General features: G+C 40.1%; 3 protein-coding genes across 4 annotated transcripts in view; all 3 read right to left on the minus strand.

Moving 5' to 3' along the window:
* Positions 1 to 6,697: 6,697 nt before the first annotated feature.
* Positions 6,698 to 7,435, minus strand: LOC135484370 (uncharacterized). Its single transcript, XM_064765802.1, has one exon. The coding sequence runs from the start codon at positions 7,433 to 7,435 to the stop codon at positions 6,698 to 6,700; it is 738 nt and encodes a 245-aa protein (XP_064621872.1).
* Positions 7,436 to 13,373: 5,938 nt separating this feature from the next.
* LOC135488696 (ribosomal RNA-processing protein 7 homolog A-like) overlaps positions 13,374 to 24,546 on the minus strand; it is a 185,439-nt gene continuing 174,266 nt past the window's right edge. For both annotated transcript variants that reach the window (XM_064773402.1, XM_064773418.1), the window contains one exon: positions 13,374 to 14,335. In XM_064773402.1, coding sequence (XP_064629472.1) covers positions 14,160 to 14,335 — 176 coding nt within the window. In that variant the 3' untranslated portion in view covers positions 13,374 to 14,159. The remainder of the gene's footprint in view (positions 14,336 to 24,546) is intronic.
* LOC135496610 (uncharacterized) lies at positions 16,671 to 21,846 on the minus strand. The gene is made up of 5 exons (XM_064786033.1): positions 21,782 to 21,846; positions 20,830 to 20,845; positions 18,512 to 18,652; positions 17,969 to 18,178; positions 16,671 to 17,480 (listed from the first exon to the last, which is right to left on the minus strand). The coding sequence occupies exons 1-5, from the start codon at positions 21,844 to 21,846 to the stop codon at positions 17,280 to 17,282; spliced, it is 633 nt and encodes a 210-aa protein (XP_064642103.1). The 3' UTR covers positions 16,671 to 17,279.

The following is a 24,546-nucleotide window of genomic DNA, read 5'->3' on the forward strand; positions in this document are numbered from 1 at the left end:
CAGATAATGATCGAACACGACTTATTGCAACATAGTGGGCATGTTTTGAAATAGCACTTGGGCAGTTTTTCATATTTATCACTAATTTCCTGAATGTGCCTCCTTGTGAGGAATGTATTGTTCTGGCATTGCTAGGTTTCAATGGGAATTGGGTCCTCATCACATGATAGTTATTTGACTGTCCCCAACCAAATGACCTTTTGACAGCAAATATCGGAGTCCAACTTTTATCAGTGGTCGATGTATAAAATGTTCGATGAGCGTTTCTGTGTTGTTGGCCAATTTTTGATTCCTCGAACTCCACCCAAATGATTGATGGGTTGTGGCAGTCTTTTTGATGTTGGATATCTTTTACAATGCACGTTGCTCCATTTACTAGGCCATCTTCAACATTCAGATTAAGAGAAACTGAATACATAAGTGATACAGCTACATTTAGGACCCTTTCAAGACCAGCTTGACATTCATATTGGGCAACTGTTTTCAGACTGTTTTGGATCTTGTTTCTAACTTGGTCAGGACAGTTTGTCAGTAGAACATCTTGTGCTTCTATTGTGACCTTAGTAGATGATGTGCTGTCACATCTACGGCTCCTGATTTTGGCAGAAGAACCGATCGTTCGTTATCAGATCTACATGTCTCTAAGGAAGAAATCAGGAAGCTTTTGCTAAAGTTAGACTCATCAAAGGCCGGGGGCATTGATGGTATTACTAACAAAATGATAAAGCTGGTTGCTGGTTCCCTGGACGAACCGTTAAGTCGGTTATTTAACTTATTGTTGCTGTCAGGTCACTTCCCTTCAGCCTGGAAGGTGGGTATTGTTGTTCCCATATTCAAAAACAAGGGATCGAAATGCTCAACCGATAACTACAGGCCGGTAACCTTACTGAATTCGTTGTCAAAAGGTATTTGAACGCACAGTGTATGAGGCTATCTGAGGTACCTTCAGGAGGATAACTTGTTGTTTGAACGTCAATCCGGATTCCTGCCAGGTCACGATACTCAGAAACAACTTGTCGCCATTGTTCACAATATCTTGTCAAACAGTGATGCAAAACGGGTAACAAGGGGCGTCTTTCTCGATATCTCAGGGGCATTTTATGCCGTACCACATTATCTCTTGCTAAAGAAGCTCAAAGGTTATGGCATTATTGGAAATATTTTTAATCTCCTTCAGTCCTATTTGAATGGTAGAGGTGTCAGAGTCAGGGTTAATAACACATTATCCAACCTGACCCAACCAGGCTACGTAAACTCAGGAGTACCCCAGGGATCAATACTGGGGCCTCTCATGTTTCTCATTTACATTAATGATTTGAGTGAATATGTTAGGAACTGTACCTTGTATATCTATGCCGATGACTGCTCACTATTTCTGCCAGTAAGCTACGCAGAGGACATCAATCTGTCAACAAAATTAATTCAGGAAGACCTTCACAGTCTTCTTGCATGGTCGAAAAGATGGAAGCTAGACTTCAAAGCTGAGAAAAGCAAGGAGGTTATTTACCACTCACCTCGTCGTAAGGTCCGCAACTTTGGTTATCTTGAACTAAATGGGAGTGTTATCCCCCGTGGCCAGTCTCACAAACATCTTGGTATCATACTGGATGAAACACTGTCGTTTGAGCATCACATTTTGTATGTCGTGGGTAGATGTAACAACTTATTGAACCCATTAAAAACTTTGCAGGGTTCTCTACAGTCCAAACACCTCGAGAAGCTTTATTTCTCATTCATATTACCTCACTTGGAGTATGGTTCTGTCATTTTCGACTCGGCAAACATCACTTTACTATCTAGACTCGATAAGGTTCATTATCGGGCTGCCCTGATTGTGAGTGGTTGCATATGGGGCACTAATACCACCAAGGTTCTTGACTGTCTGGGCTGGGTGACCCTTGGAAGGCGGAGAAAGGAGAAAAAGTTAATCCTGATGTACGATGTTGAACATAACAATATACCCACTTACGTTCACAATGAATTTGTTCAGTATCGAAACCCCGTCTTTGACGGGCGTCTTAGAAATCGCAGAACCTACAATCTTCCTAGAAACATGTCGCAGAATCTCACATAATCCACAATACCCAGCTCAATTACGCACTGGTCTTCCCTTCCAATAGATGTCCAAACTCGTTACTCTCGAAACTCTTTCAAATATCACTTAAGACTATTCCTAGGCAGGAATCAAATGTCCATGGCTACGCCCAAACTAAACCTACCCCGTCAAGCTGAAATCGTTTTGAATAGGACCAGATGTGACCTTATATTCAAAAACCACCTGTTTTCTCATAACTTTGTAAATGTTCACGACCCTTACTGTAAATGCGGACACAAGGCGCAAACCACACGCCACCTCTTCTTCAATTGCCCTCTTGCCGACATGCTTAGGGTTGATCTTCTTGATGACCTGAATACGCTGCCATCATTCACCTTTATATTCTACAACCTTTGTCAAGAAGACAGGCTGCAGGTGTTATTGAATGGCCATTACAGATTGTCTATTGTAGACAATATCTTTATCGTTACTAGAGTCAGCACCTTTATTGCTGAACTCGCCATTCTTTAACTTATGAAGCCTGTTTTCAATTATCATATCCTTGTTTGTTTAATTCTTCTCTGCCATCTTTCACTTTTCTCTATGTAATAATAACCAGGGCTAATAATGCTTGATAGCCTAGCCCTGGGATTCATCTGTATGTTACAATATTATTGAAAGTAATAAAAATTATTTCAAATCAAATGTGCTGTCATATACAGTTTTGTTGTGCTCATCTCTTGTATATCTTAGAGGGAAGAGGTGAGGTTCTCTACTTGGGTAGTTGGGATCACTTGGGGAAACCTTTCTCGTGAGAAGATAATCTATGTCAGACTTGGTATGTTGTCCTGTTCGAAGCCTGTTCAGTACATTGGCAAATGTGAGGTCATCTTGTTGACGCATGATTTGATTCAGTTCATATACATAGAAATGAGTCTGCCATAGATTTGTTGCAAGGGCTCCGTATTGTGAGTGAAGGTCTTCAAAAATATATTTATCAAAGACAGGTTGTAGTTGATACATATCTCCAATTGTTATGACATTAACCCCTCCAAACGGTGCCTGTGATTGCATTATTTCCTGAAGGCGTAGGTTGATAAACAAGAACATTCGACAACCCACCATTGAGATTTCACCAATGATAAGAAATTTCAGATGTCTCCATTTTGCCTGTAGTGCTGTGCGTTTGTCCGATGATAAAGGTTTGTATTTTGTGAGGTCTTGCTTGAATCCCATTGCAAATGCTGAATGAACAGTTGAACCACCAACAATATAAGCTGCAAAGCCTGATGGTGCAATGATTTGAATTCGGATGTCTTCTGGATTCTGGCCTTCCGTCGAACATAGGTATCGGAGAAGGAATTGATATAGTGTTCGTACAACCTGAGACTTTCCAACACCTGCTCCTCCAGTCACAAATATATGGAGTTTTTTATCAGGCCTTGTTTTCACTGACTCTACTATGTGAGTGAAAATTTCACGCTGTTTCTCGTTGAGGGAACGGATTAGGTCTTTGTACTCATCATTTGGCAATCTTGGTCCGACATACTGTTCTTCCTGCTGGGAAGGTCGATTGGCAAGTCCAAGATCAGCAGCAAGATCATATTTTCTTTGTGAATCAGGCCGATCTGGATCAAAGAATAAACATTCGCTTGATTGAACAGTGTTTTCTACTTCGTCTTGTTCCATATCAAGTATGTCATCTTCTTGTGCCTGGGCAATTGCTTCCAATAATTGTTCACCATTTCTTTCATACTGTAATCTCTTGGATTCAATATCTGTCGTTTGTTGTAGGTGATTGTAATATTGTTGAAAACTGCCAAACTGACTCGTAGTAGGTTGTCTTCATTCTTATCCCAGGGGTGATAGAGCATCACACGTTCTCGATAGTATTGTTCAGGATCATTCTCTTTGCTGAAACCAACATATCGTATCACTCGTGGATTTTTCCTCTTCGTGATTTTCATTCCGCTCTTAAGCACATAGCAAGTACCAATTTCAAAATGAGGATTTTCAGAATTTGCTTTCAAATGAACCAGTGTGATGTCATCTTCTTGTTGTGGCAATGGATCATCGTCCATATTGTCATCAAATTGACCATCCTCATCATTTGTCTTTGGATACTTTATAGTAAAACATGCTGCGTAATCAGCCAAGCATTGTTTTTTGAGGCATTGTGGTCTACGGGCATACCACAAAATCAGTCCAAGGGTTTGCACATCAGTGGAAGTAGGAGACAGTTTCTTTAGTTTTTCTTTGTCTTTCAAGATCAATGGGCGTTCTTCTTGCTTGTTTGTATTAATGAAGAGAACATCTCTGGAGGTCCGGGTGATTGGTGTTTGCAGTACCAAATAAGCTGCCTCTTGTGCTCCTGTTTCAACAGCGTTAAGGAACTTATTTCCCATGTGCCGTACTGCTTGTTTCAATTCCATGTTATCAGCTTTAGCTTCCTTGGCTGCTGTATCAAGAAGTGCACTCATTCCTTTTTGACCCTTGCATGTATAGGAAATGATATAGACCGCAACAGCATACCCATCTAAAATGAACTGAATGTCATGATTAGCCTGCCATGCACTTAACAGATGTTTCATGTACGGATTGATACGTATTTCACACGGCTCTCGCTTCAAGAAGACTATGGGCGATTTCAGAGATGATCTTATCACTTTGATGTACTCATCTTCATCCATGTGTAACTGATCAAGAAATTCTTCGAAGGTCCATGTAATATGTTTTCCGTCATCCATATCTTTCAGGAAACTTTGCAACAATTCATATTTTTTCAAATATGGTCCTTTGTCAGTGTCAGGATCGAGTGGTTCTAAGATTCTTGTTTCTTTCATCGGTGGCAGTGGTAGTCCAAATCTACAGACTGCTAATCGTCCCTTTCTGCATGTTTTAGAATGTTTATGGTATTGAAGGTCAAGGAACTGTTTATCCTTATCTGGAACATCTGCAGACACACTTATGACTTTGTCAATAAATTCTACTACTTCGTCTTCTGATGTTGTAGCATAGGTAGGCACATTTTCTATCCATAAGGCCATATGAATATGTGGTGATCCCCTTTGCTGAAATTCTACTCTGTAGAAACTGTCCGTGATAACACCTAATGGATTGTGTGGTCCTTTTAGAACAAGTTTCATAAACTGCTGAAATCGGTGATCAAAATAGCGAGCACATGTCACAGGATCAGCACTAAGCAGTCTACTTCTAGTCTCCCAGTTGAATCCAGCAATTTGTTCATCTGTGTAGTCCACTTTGTCAGTCAGTTTTCCAAGTGTTTTCAGTAATGGAGTCCATCGGGTGTCTGCAGCAGACAGAGATACAAATAGGCTTGGTATACCAAGTTGCCTGATCATAGCAAATACCTCTTTTTTCTTATTTTCAGGGTACGATGGGGAGTTTCTGATGGTTCTGAATATCAAATAGCCTTCATTTAGGTGAACCATTTGGGATCGTACATCATCTTTCAACATTTGTTCAGCAGTATATGATTTTCCTTTACTCTGACAAAGCCGCACAGCTAATGACACTTTATCAGTAATCTGCTTCATCTGCAGTTTCTTCAACTTAAAGAACAGGTTAGGAACATTTGCAGCTACTCTTCGATCAACATGCCTCAACTCGTATTTGCATCGGTCACTGTAATGAACATGAGAATCTGGGTTAGGTCTGCGTTCACCACAAAATATACATGGGAAAGATAAATACTCTGCATCATTATCATGGTATAAACTGATTGGTACTTGTCCTTCTCCTGGGGCAAAAACATATTCTTGGGGTTCTATGACTTCTGGTGCATCCAACATGGTATCCATATTTCCTGTTGTCCTCTCCGTTTCATCGATTTCACTGAAGTTGTCATCATCATCATCATCATCATCATCATCAGCTGACTGATTGTCTGATTTTGGATGTTTGCACTTAGGTCCAGGAGTTAGCAGTGAAGAGCTTGGAACAGGTTCATTTTCATCAAAAGGTGTTGATCTGGTATGAAATTGGTCTATGAACTCCACGAGGTCTCCAGATTGGTGTTCATTCAATGAATCTACCCAGTCACCATTTATTTCTATATCGGCATCTTTATAGACACTGCCATGTTCTTTTAACCACTTCAGTGCTTTTAACACTTTGGTAGGCCGGATGTTTTCAACAAATTCATTTCGTTTGTACTGCAATTTACGACGCAATTTCACAGGCACAGTCTCCATATCAGAGAGATTTCTTGGAAGTGATTGGACGGTTTTGCAGACATCAATGGGAACATTTACAACATTACCACGAACCATCTTCTGTCCTCCAACAGGAAGTTCTCTCATCTGCATGAATGGTATCCTTAATGATATTAACCTCTCTTCAAGTTGATGCAAGTCAAGCTCAGGCGGCTTTGGAACAAACCCCATGTTATTGGCGACTGACAGCTTTGGTACCTTTCCTTTTTTAATGGAATCACGGCATGTTCTACAAATCCATTCACAGTCATTCACAGATTTATAGTTCGTGAGACATTCCTTTAGGAGTTGTGACTGTTTACACTCCGTTCGCATTTTTTGTACATTTATCACAGATTCTTTGAACCAAGTCTGGTGGCAACAAGAACAAACAAACATAGGTCCTGTAGCTATCGTTCTATGAAATTCTTCAATATTCAAATCAAGGTTATTTCCATTTGGTAGCAGAACAAATTTTCTTTTCATGAGCTTGGTATTTTGGACTACATCTTCTTCTTCGTTTTGAAGCAATACCTTGTTCTTTTTCTTTGTTTCTGAAATCTGTATCATCTCTTTTTGTCTGCTTTCTATTGAGTTCTTTTGCACTATATTCAGGATGTTTCCTTACAGTCTGCTTCTTTTCTAGTTCTTTTGCACTATATTGGGGAACAGTTCTCCTGTTTCGCTTAGAGGATTTTCCTTGTGATTTCTCTTTTTTTCTGTTCTCTGGGTCGTCTCTCATTGATTGTTTTTTTCCTAGTTCTTTTGCACTATATTCAGGATCTTTCCTAACTGTCTGTTTCTTTTCTAGTTCTTTTGCACTATATTCGGGAACAGTTCTCCTGTTTCGCTTAGAGAATTTTCCTTGTGATTTCTCTTTTTTTCTGTTCTCTGGGTCGTCTCTCATCGACTGTTTTTTTCCTAGTTCTTTTGCACTATATTCAGGATCTTTCCTTACTGTCTGTTTCTTTTCTAGTTCTTTTGCACTATATTCGGGAACAGTTCTCCTGTTTCGCTTAGAGGATTTTCCTTGTGATTTCTCTTTTTTTCTGTTCTCTGGGTCGTCTCTCATTGACTGTTTTTTTCCTAGTTCTTTTGCACTATATTTGGGAACAATTCTCCTGTTTCGCTTAGAGGATTTTCCTTGTGATTTCTCTTTTTTTCTGTTCTCTGGGTCGTCTCTCATTGACTGTTTTTTCCCTAGTTCTTTTGCACTATATTCTGGATTGCATCTTTTTTAGTTCCTTAGCCTTTTCTTTATTGTTGGATCTTTTTTGTTGCATGTATGATTTCATGTAGTCCTTCTTGTACTACTGTATCTTTTCCTTTTTTTCTTTTGCTTTTTTCCCTTGATCGGTGAAATATGCAGAAAGTTTATCTTGTTTGTCTTCAATTACAGAATCCTGAGGTCTATTGTAGTTACCATTATTTTTTGTTAATGTTGTCCTAGGAAGTGATGATGATTCTCGTTCACATTCTGCCACATTTTCAATGATCCGTGATTTTTTAGCATCATGCACTGTTGAATAGCTGGCTGAGGATATGATTGGAACTTGCTCTTTCATGGTTCTTTTTTGGCCAAGTTTGAATGCCTTAGCCGTGACTGATGAAATTTTGAATAAAGTCATTTGAACATGTTGGTTATCTGGAACCTGGAGCCCAAGATTGACTGCATACTGTGTTAGGAACTGATTGACAAGTGACCTATTATGGAAGGGAATCAGTAATGAGGAACCTTCAGTGTCAACAAGTCCAACTGCATTACGGCTATGAGGGTCAAAGAGAAAGTAACAGTTTTCTATGCAGAACAATGCAATTGCAACTGACTGGATGATGAACACTGACCACCCTGTTGGTGTAAGTTTATCAAAGGCTTCACTCAAAGTTATAAATATTGAATCATCAGCAATCAACGATTGGTTTAGTCTATCAGTAATGAGAACATTCTTGGTAATACCATGTGGCTTGACTTTGAAGTAATGTTCATCATCAAATTTGATATATGATGGTATCTCATCAATAGCAAGATAGCCAGCAATACCAAGACTTTTGTACAATTCATCCCCATGTAACAATATTGTATCCAGGTCACATGAGGTCCACAGACTTGGCGACTTGATGAATGTGTACAGCAATGAAGTTATGCAATTAGCAACACTCTGTTTACCAGCTGAATCAATGTTAAAGATACCCAGATCTCCTTGGTGGAAATTACCTTTGACAGTATTCATTGGTCCTGGGTTGGATTCAACATCACCAGAAAGTATAAGGTGATTTGATGCATAGAAGATATGTAACAGTAGTTGCTCTAGTGTGAAGCATGATGCATAATAATCCCATGTTGTCTGCAGGGAACTGTAATATGCCATTTCTCTAAGGACATCAAGCGCTGATTCAGTGTGTGTTATCTCATCAAACCATATATTGTAGGTATGTATTTCATCGTCACACTTTTCGAAATACATTTTCCTACTCTTTCTAATTCTTTTTGAACAGCCACATGCATGAAGTGGTTTTGGTTGACTTTTTTTTCTTGCAATGGATATGTAACCGCCAATAGCTGAACGATATTGTTCTAGTGACACCATCTTTACAAAAATTCTACAATACTACAAGTAATTGGTATAAGAAAAGGTTCTGTAGTGGTATCTGGAGATGCAGGTAATACAAAGTGAAGAGCTCACTAAAAGAAGAAGTGGAAGAACTGCAGTGAATATAATAGCTTTATTCTTTTAACAGACGACACAGAAAACAGATTACCGACAAGTCGGTTATTCTTTTCTTTATTTTGGCAGGTAGATGTTATAAGCTTGAAGACGCACTATTGTTTGCTTTGATATATTATGGTATGATTTGATATCGTATTGGATGCTTTGATAAGTTATGGTATGCTTTGATATTGGATGCTTTGATAAGTTATGGTATGCTTTGATATTGTGTTGGATGCTTTGATATGTTATGGTATGCTTTGATATCATACTGGATGCTTTGATATGTTATGGTATGCTTTGATATTCGTATTGGATGGTTTGCTATAGCATGTCTACTTCCATATGCTATCGTATGCTATGATCTGCTACTGTATGCTTTAATATGCTATTGTATGCTTTTTCATGCTATGTATGCTTAATATGCTATCAGTTACTGGAACAAGCTGCTGGACTTGAAATCTGAAAAGGAAAGAAAACATGTTTTAGAAACTATGTTAAGATTGCGGACTATAAAGATCCCCCCTCCGCATACGAGTGTGGCACATAATAAGTCCGACAAATGACAAGTCCCACACACCACAAGTCCAACACCTTATCCAACATCCCATATGTTTGACACCCCAAAAGTCTGACACCACATAAGTCGGAGATCCCGTGGGTCTAGCAGTCCGCAAGTCCATCACCAGAGCATCCATTCGGATTTTTATTGTTGGATTTGTGGTGTGTCAGGAGTAGCTTGCACCTTTTTTTGATTGTCAAGACTTATGACACCTATTTCTAATTGTCGGACAATAGATGTAGGACTTGTGGGGTGCACTTATATTGTGTTAGACTTATGGGGGGGGGGAACAGCAGCTATAAATAGGGAAAGTCTAAGCAGAGAAATGATACATGCATGGCATGATCTAGAGCAAGTCTGATCCTGCTGTTGTTATGATGACAAGGAGGGCCGAAAAGTGTGACATTTTCTTTAACTATAACTATGTCATAGATTCCAGGATATCTTTGGTGCATTACAAGGGTTTTGAATTACTTATGCGAGAAAGAATAGAATGAGAGTGAAACTTGGTAGAATTTCTATATGGACGAAGATCAATGATATAGACAGGCATATTGCCATTGTTCCAATTTCATAATAATTCCAGGCATTCTACTTACCGGTACTTTGATGACAGTCAGTCAGTTCCTCGATGCACAAGGCAGAAAATATCCGCAAAGAGCTTGGCAGAAAACTGCAGGAATTTCAACAGTCAAAAACCACAGTCACAGATGACAGGCGAAACTTCGCAGTGTGAGATGGTTGTCAGGTTGCTGTTTGTTGAATGGTGTAATATCGGATCAGATCGTGAAGTGAAGATCTGTTACAATGTATCAGTGTAAACCTGTTGGAAGCAAGGTAAACATGGTATAGAAAAAAACATTTAGGGTTTATGGGGCATCCCTAACAGAGACAGAGGGTTGGAACTTGACATGAAATCATCGTGACGTTTCACTGGTAGGCAGAATAGAGCAAGACTGTAGTGAGGCCTTTCTATGCATTGAGGAGATCTTGCACTTTTCATCATTCATATGAATCACGTGAGAGAAAGTGTGTTAAAAGGGCAGTGTAGGCTATACAATGCAGCTAACTGTAAACCAGGGGTTCTTCGTTTACATAAATTAAGCATTATCATTAGATGGAAGGAAGCGCAGCAATAGGCAGACATGCATCTATTGCTCTGATGAAATCAGAAACTGACTGCTTGCGAGCATGCCGGAATGGATTGTGTTATGGATTGTGTTAGGCCTAGCTACATATCCCAGTATACGCCAGTTCCATCAAAAACAAGATGGGGGATCGCCTCCTCGATGGATTTGTAAGTAAGTAAAAGTAAAAGTAAATTAACCATTTATATAGCGCTCCTTTGCAATTAAGCGTCAGGTGCGCTGGACAATTACTCCCCTAGCTATTGGCCTGTTCACTCCGGAATCAAGCTCTATCAAGCCCGGCAGCCAATTGGCGCTCAGTGACTTAGCATTCATATTATGCCAACTCTACCAGCTAGGTACCCCTTTTACACCTGGGTGGGGTGAGGTAATTTAAGGCAAAGAGAATTACCCAAGGTCTCACGCCGCCGGTGGGGTTCGAACCCCGGACCTACTGATTGCTAGTCAGAGACCCGAGCCACTACACCACCACGACGCCTGTTGTCTGTTTCCTACTAAAAGATTATTTACCCAACAAACATCATAGATTCATGTAGGCTACAGTAAAGTTTGTAGGCCTGTAGTAGGCAGGCCTAGTGCATGCACTGATGCATGCACAGGCTCAATCATGGCAACTAAAAATCATCTGAAAAAAGCAAGATATTTTCATGAAAAGAACCATATCACAGCTTTAACATTCAATTGAACAGGCTTACCTAAATAACAAGAACGATCGTTAGCTTAAACTTCCAAAAAATGACAGAGCTGATGATTAAAGTTGACCTGTTGTGAAATAGGTACTTGGTCATTTAGGCCAGAGTCCTCTATTAAAACATGTGTACATTACGTGTACATTGTTGTGCATAGGTTTTGGTAAAAAAAATACTCATTGGACCAATCAATCTGCACAAAATTTTATATGTGTCAAGAAGAACCCTTTGCCAATAGCATAATAAAGTTTTAAAAAATTCCAATACCGATTGCCTGAGAAAAAAAGATTTCCGTACACCATATCCATCAAAACGTCACTGGCGCATTGATATGGCCCTGTCAAAGTACAAGTTCTAAACTGACCAGTGAGACCACATTTTCTTAAATATATTATCAAAAAGCATATTTCTGTGATGGCCTGACTCTGTAGATTAAGAATCAACCACAGATTGAGAATTAATTCCACTTTGGTCCATCCCAGCCATGTATTTACCACAACTTGACATTTTGATAAGCTCTATGTGACTGTGCCACACTTCCGGTCGTGGATGAATACAGGTCTCTGCCCTTTAGGCCAGAGTCCTCTATTAAAACATGTGTACATTACGTGTACATTGTTGTGCATAGGTTTTGGTAAAAAAAGTACTCATTGGACCAATCAATCTGCACAAAATTTTATATGTGTCAAGAAGAACCCTTTGCCAATAGCATAATAAAGTTTTAAAAAATTCCAATACCGATTGCCTGAGAAAAAAAGATTTCCGTACACAATATCCATCAAAACGTCACTGGCGCATTGATATGGCCCTGTCAAAGTACAAGTTCTAAACTGACCAGTGAGACCACATTTTCTTAAATATATTATCAAAAAGCATATTTCTGTGATGGCCTGACTCTGTAGATTAAGAATCAACCACAGATTGAGAATTAATTCCACTTTGGTCCATCCCAGCCATGTATTTACCACAACTTGACATTTTGATAAGCTCTATGTGACTGTGCCACACTTCCGGCCGTGGATGAATACAGGTCTCTGCCCTATACTAGGCCAGAGTCCTCTATTAAAACATGTGTACATTACGTGTACATTGTTGTGCATAGGTTTTGGTAAAAAAAGTACTCATTGGACCAATCAATCTGCACAAAATTTTATATGTGTCAAGAAGAACCCTTTGCCAATAGCATAATAAAGTTTTAAAAAATTCCAATACCGATTGCCTGAGAAAAAAAGATTTCCGTACACAATATCCATCAAAACGTCACTGGCGCATTGATATGGCCCTGTCAAAGTACAAGTTCTAAACTGACCAGTGAGACCACATTTTCTTAAATATATTATCAAAAAGCATATTTCTGTGATGGCCTGACTCTGTAGATTAAGAATCAACCACAGATTGAGAATTAATTCCACTTTGGTCCATCCCAGCCATGTATTTACCACAACTTGACATTTTGATAAGCTCTATGTGACTGTGCCACACTTCCGGTCGTGGATGAATACAGGTCTCTGCCCTTTAGGCCAGAGTCCTCTATTAAAACATGTGTACATTACGTGTACATTGTTGTGCATAGGTTTTGGTAAAAAAAGTACTCATTGGACCAATCAATCTGCACAAAATTTTATATGTGTCAAGAAGAACCCTTTGCCAATAGCATAATAAAGTTTTAAAAAATTCCAATACCGATTGCCTGAGAAAAAAAGATTTCCGTACACAATATCCATCAAAACGTCACTGGCGCATTGATATGGCCCTGTCAAAGTACAAGTTCTAAACTGACCAGTGAGACCACATTTTCTTAAATATATTATCAAAAAGCATATTTCTGTGATGGCCTGACTCTGTAGATTAAGAATCAACCACAGATTGAGAATTAATTCCACTTTGGTCCATCCCAGCCATGTATTTACCACAACTTGACATTTTGATAAGCTCTATGTGACTGTGCCACACTTCCGGCCGTGGATGAATACAGGTCTCTGCCCTAGTACAGAGCCAGTGTTGGCCCCAGGTCAAATGTTCTGCTGTTTTCAGATTCCCCTAGATGTCCACATTACTGTGCAAAAGGAATTTTTGAATTATATTGAATTGTAAAATTTTTATTCGAGTTCATCTTCTTGCTATGTCCGGCCTCAAATTCTATGTTGAAGTGATGTGGGCGTGGCAAATACCCAACATGTAATATTTCTGTTAAAAATTATTAAATCCTACTAAGCACTGTTAGTTTGAAATAAAGGATATATACATTATTAGAAATAAGAGTTTTTGAGTTCATATGGTCATTGCTGGATGTCCCAGGGCCAGGTTTCTAAGTTTGGGCAGTTACCATGACAACGGATTATAGAAATTGTAGAATCTCTACAACACTGAGTCTGAATTTTCAAAAAGTCACAATTCCAGATTACTTCAGATTCACACTTGCCTACCTATCAAGTTTAAACTTCATATGGCCAGTAAAGAGCATGTGTGGCCAATTCAAAGTGAACCCCTTTGACCCTGAGAAACCTCATTTTCTCACATTCTCAACTTGAAAGATCGGAGGACACATGTGTAGGCCTACCAAATGTTTGTTTTTCATTAGGATATGACTTTTGTTATGGCTAAGGTATTTGTTTATCTAAGCAGCTCATCAGTACAGAGAAGCACAATGTTGAACCATCCCAATATCCTCAAGCTTCAACTAAGTATGCCCTGGGGGTCACTTTACATGTGGACTCCACAGAGTAAACTTCAACTCAAGATGCCTATAACTAAGCAAAAAGCCAAGCCGTGGATTTCAAGTTGGTCACTCTTACCACTCGCCCTACAGCAGGACAATGCCTCCAGAGAAAACCGATGGTAGCTGGTCTCGTTTCACTTCAGTAATGAGGATTACAACAATTAATGTTGTGCGTGAGCGATCGGATGGCATCATCTTTGCACCGACGGTCGAGAACACAGTCAGCCCACTGAGGATACTTCGCCGGAGGGGACAGGATGCTACAAAGGACAATACGGATGTTATACTAACTGAGGATACTAACATTGTTGACTATACCCAGTCCATAATATACAGTTTACACTACTCGACTTCAGATCAAGTTCGCTGTTCTGGTTTATTTTGAGTTTTAAGGTCTGAATCCATGATTGCGGCTGAAAAGGGTTAATATGTACAATAATGCCATAAGTATTGGTTCAACTACAAGAAAAAGGGATGAAAAGGATGTGCAGAATAGAGAAAATAAGATAAAATGTGTGTGCAAGTGTCAAATTTTTCATACTTGGTCAACCATTTTGACTACTATAGGCCAGAGTCCTCTATTAAAACATGTGTACATTACGTGTACATTGTTGTGCATAGGTTTTGGTAAAAAAAGTACTCATTGGACCAATCAATCTGCACAAAATTTTATATGTGTCAAGAAGAACCCTTTGCCAATAGCATAATAAAGTTTTAAAAAATTCCAATACCGATTGCCTGAGAAAAAAAGATTTCCGTACACAATATCCATCAAAACGTCACTGGCGCATTGATATGGCCCTGTCAAAGTACAAGTTCTAAACTGACCAGTGAGACCACATTTTCTTAAATATATTATCAAAAAGCATATTTCTGTGATGGCCTGACTCTCTAGATTAAGAATCAACCACAGATTGAGAATTAATTCCACTTTGGTCCATCCCAGCCATGTATTTACCACAACTTGACATTTTGATAAGCTCTATGTGACTGTGCCACACTTCCGGTCGTGGATGAATACAGGTCTCTGCCCTTTAACTTTCTTTTTTTTTTTTTCAGAGCATTTTTTGTTTCTTTTTATGTAAACTCATGAGGACCAATTCTCCACTGGCCGATTTAAATCATGATAATGCATGCCAGCAAGGCATGCCAGGAGAGGGAGGGGGCAAAAGGTGAATCTGGAGAGAAAAAAAAACAATGGCAAGGCCAAAATGAGGGACAGGCCAGAATGCTTGGCCCCCTTTTGCCCAACTTCTTTCCCATTTCGCCCTTTCCCCACTTCGCGCATGGCCAATAGTCATTTTGCCAATTTCTTTCTCATTACGCACAGGCCTATCCAACCAAACTCATTAATTTCGCCCAATGACCACTTCAGCTCATTGTAGATGATTGGATGAACTATTAAAGGACCAGTGTATGCGATGCTGAAAACTGTTATCTAGGGGCCCTTGATCAACCCTTAAACCGCCAGAGGCGACGATCGTTTCAGATTTCCTAAAATCCCGCACAGAATGAAGCCAAACACGAAAGCTCGTATGCAGTGGTGCTGTCTGGTGTTATAAATTGAAAGCTTATATGCTTAGCTATAGGCAAGTATCGTCGCCTCGGGTGATTTTATAGCGATGTTTTTGACCAAAGGTCGGAAAACCTCGCCGTTAATTTGGCGCTTTAAGGGTTGAGGAAACCCCATATCGTGGGCCCTCGCTCATGCATATTGAGACATAGTGCATGGCTAAATATAGCACTGTTATAAACACACACAGTGTTGGGGTTCACAATGGGAGAAGGGTGCGAGCGTGTGTGTGTGGAGTAGGGCCTACATGGATGACATATACTTGAGAATCGGCTAGGAGCTGCTCATAGGTCTACAGACAGATTTCGGTGATACATCAAGCAACAGGGTCCGTCACAGGCCAGACCAATCTCCAGTAAGAGAGTGGGGGTTGATCATTGTTAACATTGAGAGTAGGTCTACATCATACCCTTTCAATAACGGTAGCGGCAGAAACAACCTGATTGCTTTTGGGTGGCTCCTACCCAAAACCCCAGTACACTGGTCCTTTAAGTAATGATTGGGCAAGATGACAATTGGGTGAAATGGCATAAGATACTTTGGAGACGTCCTCAAGGGAAGGGAAACTTGGCAGCTAAAACGATGATGCATCGTATAGGGGAAAGCAGGTCCTAAAGGTGTGGTTTTGTTGGTGGTCTGGGGCATCATATTGTATAGGCATGCTTATTTCAATGACTGCACTATTGCTAGACTGAGTAGCAATTACCACATTCAGTGTCTTCACATACTAGTAAGTAGTATTCTAATTTCAGTCCTTGCAGTATTGGTATCTACTGTTTCACACTTATCACATCAGGCAGATTCCTATTTTCCAGTTTCCTCATGGAAAGTGACAGCAGGCTTGATCGATGCACTGGTTTGAAATGATTGAACAAACGACAAATTTGTAAAACATATTATTTTTCTCTATTAGGTCTTGACCAGCAAGTGATTTAAAATCAAGTACAATGATTGGTAATCACAATGAAATCAAAATAAGTGTACATTGTTGAGACGCGCAACATTGTACCTCAATCACATGATGTAGTGGGGCTGACACACACTGTAAATCCGCACAATGAATTACAGGAGTCTTTTCTTCTCTGCAAACAACAGTTTTAAGAGATCAAAGTGTGCACTTGGCCTAGGGGTTATTTGTTACAAATAACTTTTGATCTTATTGATAGATGTAAATGTACAATCCTTTAAAAAAGTAAATGGATCGACACAGAAAAACTGGATTGTTTCGAAAACAGATGGTGATAAATTGATGCGGTTTACTGCATTTGATGGGACATTTATTTGTGGATCATAATATCTATACTACAACTTGGAAATTAGCCATTTTATCTCATACTGAATTTTGATGATTTTCAAAAGGTCCCAAAATCAACTTTTTTGATGTCATTGCCATCTGCAATATTGGTATCGCACCAGTTTAATAAATGAACTTTAACATTGAGGTCCTACAATGTAAAGACGGAATGAGTTACTTGTAACCCGACAAAACCAATTACTTGTAACAAATAACTCCTAGGCCAAATCCATCTATGGCATTCTCTTTAATTTCTTGATGATGCCAACTTAATCATGGAATCAGTAGTCTTTGATCATGTTGATGATAACGATATGTGCTTTTCAAGACAGTTAGATTAAACATCAAGGTAAACAAGTTCCTGTCCTTTGATTGTTCCAGTTACTTGCATGGGAGTGGGAAGGTCTTCGTCATCTGTGATCACTGCATCGGTGTACGTCAAAGATTGATCTTCTCCATCCATGGTTACCAGCATTTCTTTGGTGGACGTGTTGACAGCAATTATTGTGAAGGTCTTTTGGCATTCTTCGTCAGGTGTCTGAAATGGAATGACATATTGAGTACCCATAAAAGGATTACGTCTTTACTGTAGTCAATTTATGGAAGCCTAAATAAGGCATACTTGAATCAATAGTGTTCTTCTTGGCATATAAGTTCCATATGAAAATGAGGGTTAGTATCCTGAATGTCAATACGATTTTATCCTCGAAGATTGGAATGATGGAAAGCAATAGCAGAAAATGGCAATTAGCAAAATATTGATGGCAGTGATGTGGTATTGGGCTCAGACTGCAGTTGTTTCAGATCCAACTGGAGCTCTTTTGCCCATGCAGCAATATCACATTAATTCAGGTGTGGATTTATCTTCTGGAACTAAGAGCTCCCAGTTATTTTGCCTTTACTATGATGAAGCTGTTTTTATCATAACTGGAGCTTCACTGGAGCTATTCCATCTACCTGCATGACTTGACTGGAGAGAAAGTACCTGTGAGCCAGTTAAATACAATTATACCTTAATGTACTTACTTCCAAAGCAGTTTCTGGGGTGTTGCGACAGGAGACACTTTGGTTGTAATGTTCAGTTTCTAGGTTTTCGATTTTCAGTCGTTTATTCAGATGCTGCTCTTGAATGATGTCCACCTTTTCGTTCCACAATTTACAACGAACACTCTGTGAGTCCTGACTAATGGTTATATCCCTTCTTCTCCAATTCTTGTTGGACTGTACTGGGGAAACCTGAAAAAGAGAGTTATCAGCATCTGTCAGTTATCATGACACATGGAGAGAGGGAACCTAAAAAAATATGTAAAAACATTGAAAATGGTTGAAGGCATCTTCAGGCCTAGCAATTCTAGAAATTTCAAAGTCTATGCTGCTTTTTTAATGAATCGTAGACGAACAGTTGATTCCCTTTGTAGACATGATTATGTGCAATACATGTAGTTCTAAAATATCAGACTAAAGTGCACTATTATCAAGGGATCTTGATCCTGTTTGACCTTTGTAGCACTACCTGTAATGGCTTGAATACATGATTATGAATAAAGTGCAAAGGCAATGTCCATTTACCTGTGTAACTGTTCCATCAATACTAAGTCGAACTTTCCTCTTCTCTGGTGTCTTTAGAATATCCGGGATGGTCATCACCTCCGCGTGGTTGAAGTGGTCCAACAACGTAGGATTGACGTTGAATGCTTGTGTTGGGAACACCTGTAATAGGAATTTCAAATCATTTTCCTGATTGTTCAATCAATGTATACAGCACATTTGATTTTGAAGTTTCTTCAGTTCTTCTTAGACTTGTACTGGGTATGTGCAGTACCATTGGTTGCAGATCGTCTTTTGTTCTGTGTACATCTCTTCAAGTCAAGACTCTGTTATAGTGAGGAGACAATACTTTATCTTATTTTAAAGGAATGGAGCGCCGATTATATAAGCGGACTAAAAAGGGCCCTATAAGTCAGGAACTAAGCCCACTATGGTATTTTTATCTGAATCACTTAGCCACACAATGCAACTGACCTAAATACTTAAAGGCCATATATCAAGGTTTGAAAACATGCTTGATACTCATGAAATATGTTGAGGGTTAAAAAAACAAGATTCCAGACATTAAAAAAATTCTAATAATAAAGTCATTATTTAGTTATTTCAATTTTCAATTTTAAACTATTTGAATTTCCCACCACACACAACTTTAGATTAGTTCCACATGTGGCCGCAAGGGATTTTTTGATGACGTAGATCAGGTCAGTCAGAACAAAGCAAGATGGCTTCCGCATACAGTTCAGAGAGTGAGAGCAGTGAATTTGAGGATGTTTTGGTCGATACAGAAGGATATTTAAACGTTGAGCCGTACATGTTCGAGCCATTAATATCACTAGATCATAATGAGAGTGATCATTCGGACGAAAGTGATTAGAATTTGTGGTTAATCAATTTGCATGGCAGACCTGCCGATATAGCAAAGAAGATATTGATAGACGGTTGCAGATGCATAACATGTATGATTTGTGAACAGACTAATGTTGCACAATATTGTTTCGCCTCGTCAGTGTTGTATCGCCAGTTATGTCATGACGCTGAACTACTATTGAAAAGTGACGGTATTATGCACAATCATCTTGACGTGACGATATAATGCCGTGCAACGATGTCAGATGACAATAATCTGTCATTGACAGTGGCTGTCACTGACACTGACCTGTGTCGCTGTCACCTTGCTATGGCTGGAACACAAGAAGACACTATGCGGTATCACAGGCCCCAATAGGGCCTACACATTATGTATAACAACCGACCTCAGCAGCCTCGGGCATTAAATGCAATTGACATGGTTGGAACAGCTGTTTTTAACAAGTGGCATTTAATATTCAGTTGGATGCAGATATCCGGCTTCATGTGATAATCCGTATCGATAAAGTGATCACTGCAAAGTTTGGCCGCAGGCCCAGGCTTCCAACACTCCAAACGTTTGCACTTCCGAATCCACAGCTTCCTCCTCTCTCGTTCAACTGGCTTTGGAAATTCATGAAAATGGGTCCCATCCGTCATTCGATTGTTCTTTGTGCTGTCCTTGACACAATTCGGAGCCACACAATACACCATAGTGAATGAAACACATTACTTCCAGGTGTGCATAATTAATTAAGGCCCTCCTGCTTTTATGATTGCATGACATGTACAGATAACCTGATCTACATCACAACTTTTGCTGAACCCGCCGCCTGGCTCTAACAAGCCAGTTGCTAGCCTGATTAGGTAATCAAGTTGTCAAACACATAATTGGCTATATCTTCAAAATGGATGGAGCTAATTGCATTTGGTTTTCTGTATTGTATAAAGTGTTAGGTACACTTTTGAAATCGTCTTACAGCAGAAAATGGCAAAAAACCTTGATATATGGCCTTTAAGAGCATGTAATCCCCATTGAATAACCACTCTTCATCCAGTACACGGCCATTGAATTCCAAACACAAATAAAGGAGTCAAATTCTGGGTTGATTTGGAGATTCATCCCCTTTAAGAAGATATCATTATCATTACCTTTGTTTTGTTGACCTCCAGGTTAATGGACTCTTGAGTATCTTCTCTCTTCGCATTTATAATCATCACCGTACTGTCCCTTTTCAGCTCCTTGGTAAATGACCCATGTGGCCAATACATTGTGTAGAGAATCCTATCATTTTCTTTAATGGCGACGGAGGCGGCCATAGATGATTTCCTTGGGGCACCTATTCCATAGAGGTATACGGTATACTACACTATACGCGAACAATGGCTTCACAAAGGGTGCATGACCATGAAACTATTGTTCGCGTATAGTATAGTATAGGGTATAGCTCTATGGAATAGGTGCCTGGTGTTGGTGTATTCAGAATACGAACTGTGATTCTGCTTGATCTGAAAGAAAATAAGAATCAATTGTGAAGGCATGGCAGCTGAGAATAGGGCGATTCCAGGGCCACTAACCCGACCTCAACCCCAATTTCAGTAAGAATATGCTCCCCTCGTGAGTCCTCATTCAATCAGATAGGCTATAACTTGATTTAAAAGCGGGTGATTTTATTCACACTACTTTGCCTTTAAGTCATTGCAGGCCTTTCAATTGCCTGATTTTCGGACCATCAAGAATTTTGGATGTCCCTAATTTAAAGGTGGTCAGTATGCACCCAAAATACTCTCAAAATGCTCCCACATTAAAGAGATGTAATGGCTGTTGAAGCAAAGCACTGATTGGGTATTCTGATACTTAAATGATTTTACATGCGTTTGGGTGACAAAATAAGTCTTCGAAGAAGTTTCTGCAGTAAATTCTCCAAGCAAAATGTTTTAAAATCCTTTTTTCCCCCTTTCCTCTCATCTAAGGGGTTATGAACAAGTTTTATGTATGTTTGGTTTTCTTTAGTTTATTTCCCTTTTGTCCTTTTTGTCCCCTTTCCCTATCTCTCTCATTTTCAATAAGAATTCCATGAGTTTTTGACGTGGGCTCCCAAATGGCGACAAAAAAATGCGTCCCCAAAATAGGCTTGAAAAAATAGAGGGTCCAAGAGCTTCCATGCAACTGAAAGGCCTGATTTGCCCCCTGCCCCCCCCCCCCTCCCTTAGCTTATGCCTCTGTATTCACACCGAGATGTGACAACTTGAGCATAAGTATAATATATTTCTGAGAATGTGAAAATGATAAGTGCTAAAGCCATTGTTCTAAAATTAGATGACTATTGTACAGCTTCTCCTCATAATACTTATTGACGTTGGCGAAATCTGTGTCGGAGTAAAAGAGAATGTCAATATTTGGCAAAATATGTAATTTGGGAGGTACAGGTACGGTACACTTACTTTGCAGGGGCAGTGGTAGTGGCGCTACTAGCAACGCCTGCTGATGGCGGAGTATCGTTACTCATGATGGTGCTCTAGATGCTGCAAAAATGAAAGTGTAAAATCATTATATTGTTATCGAATTTCAAAAAAAGGCTACAAAAGGCATCCTCCCACCCAAGCAGGCCTTTTCCGCTCCACTACTCTCCATCGTTACGCTTAGGATTTAGGTGACAGATGTACTGCAAAAGTACCTCGTGCCCAGGGGCTTCGGCGCGAAAGTCCCAGTGCATAAGACATATGCAATGCAAGGTCCTGGAAACGAGGTTGATGCTGGCAACGCCACCAAGACGGAATTTGGCGCAATTTCTTTAGGCTACACTGGAACCACAGTGAAGTTACTCTGACGACTATCACTATGACAACAGCCGTTGAAAATTCAGTTTAAAAATCATTTTTTTTAAAGGGACACTGACCCGACCTCAACCCCGATTTCAGTAAGAATACACTCCCCTCGTGAGTCCTCATTCATTCAGATAGGCTATGAATGCCCTATCCTGGCGCTGTGCATTTGCCATTGTCAAGATAGGGGTGATCTGTCATTTTCATTTCGGGCTGGGCAGCCTGAGTGGTAATATGAGAAGTCAGGTTAGTGTCCCTTTAAAGTGTGGGTAAAACATGATTGAGAAACTAAATAGAGCCTAACACTACAGGCTCCTCTGCACACAGGCCAGCACCAGCATAGGCCTGGAAGCATGCGGATGATGCACACACACTGCCCAGTGCATTATCACATGGTCCTCCTGTGAAATGTCAACAGTGAATAATCTGCACCAGAATGACATAATTTTTAGAGAAATTGGAGAAATTAATATTTCTTGTTGTACTATAGTTCATGAACAATGAAACTGACAGTGATCTTTGAGTTGGGAAGGTTTATAGTGGTTAAAATTTGGACTTTACCTTTAACTAAGTTTTCTCTCAGCTGCTCAGTGTCACTCTCTGTAGTAATCTGACCAATTGTGCAATAACCACAAGGGCCTCTAGCAATAAATGGTAGAGGGGTTAATGCATTGCTAAAATGGGGTCTGGTCTGCTCTCACTCTGTAGTTACACCTGCCTTGGAAGTTCTTAGAGTTCTAGTGTTGTAAGAGGGGAAGGAGGAGGAGGGGAGGAGATGGGGTCAGAGGTGGGGTCAGGGGTAGGGTCAGAGGTGGGGTCAGGGGTAGGGTCAGGGGTGGGGTCAGGGGTGGGGTCAGGGGTGGGGTCAGGGGTGGGGTCAGGGGTGGGGTCAGGGGTGGGGTCAGGGGTGGGTGGGTCGGGGGGGGATGAAAAGGGGCAGGTGAGCCAAAAAATGAATGCGGAGGATATATGATGTAACACTGCAAGAAGTACCTGCCATATTTTATTCAAATTTTTCAGACGTAGGCGAGTTATCGCATATTTTCATTGTTGACCTTTGGCCCCCTATTGGCCAAACCGTAAATCGTATGACGCCACGATTCAGTCTCTGAGTAAAGGTCACCCAAGGGTATATATGTACCAAGTTTGAGTTCAATAGCCTCAGCGGTTACAAAACGTGCCACCATTGACTAACAGCGGTGCCGTCGGCGAACTTTGACCTATCTTACCTTGAAAATTAGGTCAAATCAAAAACCCGGAGGATATGTGATGTCCCATTAGTAGAAGTACCTACCATATTTTTTTCAAATTTTTCGGACCAGTAATAAGGGAGAAAACGCATTTCTTCATTTTTTACCTTTGGCCCCCTGGTGGCCAAACCGTGAAACATATGAGACCGCGTTTTAGTCTCTGAGTAGTGGTCACCAAGGGGTACATGTGTACTAAGTTTCAGAGTATGATGAGAAGCTGTGACGAGCAAACTTTTCTTACACCCAAGAGGGTTCGTGCTGTTTTCAGAAAGAGAGAAATTATGCGCGTAAGTATCGGCCTGTAGACCTGTCATGACTAGGCCTATAGGAGATAGGCCTAGGCTACTGTTTATGTTATCTTCATGATCTTTAGACAGATTCCATGCAATTGAATTAGGCCCTAATTTTCATTCCTCCATAGGGCCCCTATTACCTGATGATGGAGATCAGTGTTACTGATGCTGTAGGGGTGGTCTAATCCTAAATATTACCCCACCACACGACCCTAAACACTGAACCCTACTCCTAAACCTGACCCCTTACTCTTCCTAGTCATTGGACCTAACCCCAACTCTAAACTTAACCCCGAACTACCCTAACCCACGAACCTGGGTATACTTTGTTGGACGACATTAACACCTTGAACGTAACTGATAGATATTTATGGCCTATGCAGTCAGCTAGCTAACCATTCTGACTCATAAAACACTCAATACATTTCCAGATGAAGCAACAAATACCTTCACCATTGCTGGTATCTGAGGATGTGGGAGTGGAGACTGCAACCAGCTGGTCGATGCTGACCAGGGACCGCAAAAAAAGGATGCTTCCACTCCGTATGAAGTGCAGCCAGTGGGTCATGCCAGCATCCAAGTGCAGACCAATTTACGCTTCACGAAACCGCCTCGCAGGAGCAAAGGTACATTTAGGGTTCCCACAACACTGGCCTACTACTGCGTACTGGCTCAAAATTACTTATAATAATGATAATGATAATATATTTTTCTTAAGTGTAAAATCCATTTCCAACCATGCTCTAGACGCTGTACTTCACTGTGCTTCCTCCTGACATGAGGCATAGTGCAAGAGACAGGTCTTGAAAGTTTCTTTTTCTTGCAGGCACTCAGACCGACT

Source organism: Lineus longissimus, chromosome 1, assembly GCF_910592395.1.
Source record: "Lineus longissimus chromosome 1, tnLinLong1.2, whole genome shotgun sequence".
Taxonomy (NCBI): domain Eukaryota; kingdom Metazoa; phylum Nemertea; class Pilidiophora; order Heteronemertea; family Lineidae; genus Lineus; species Lineus longissimus.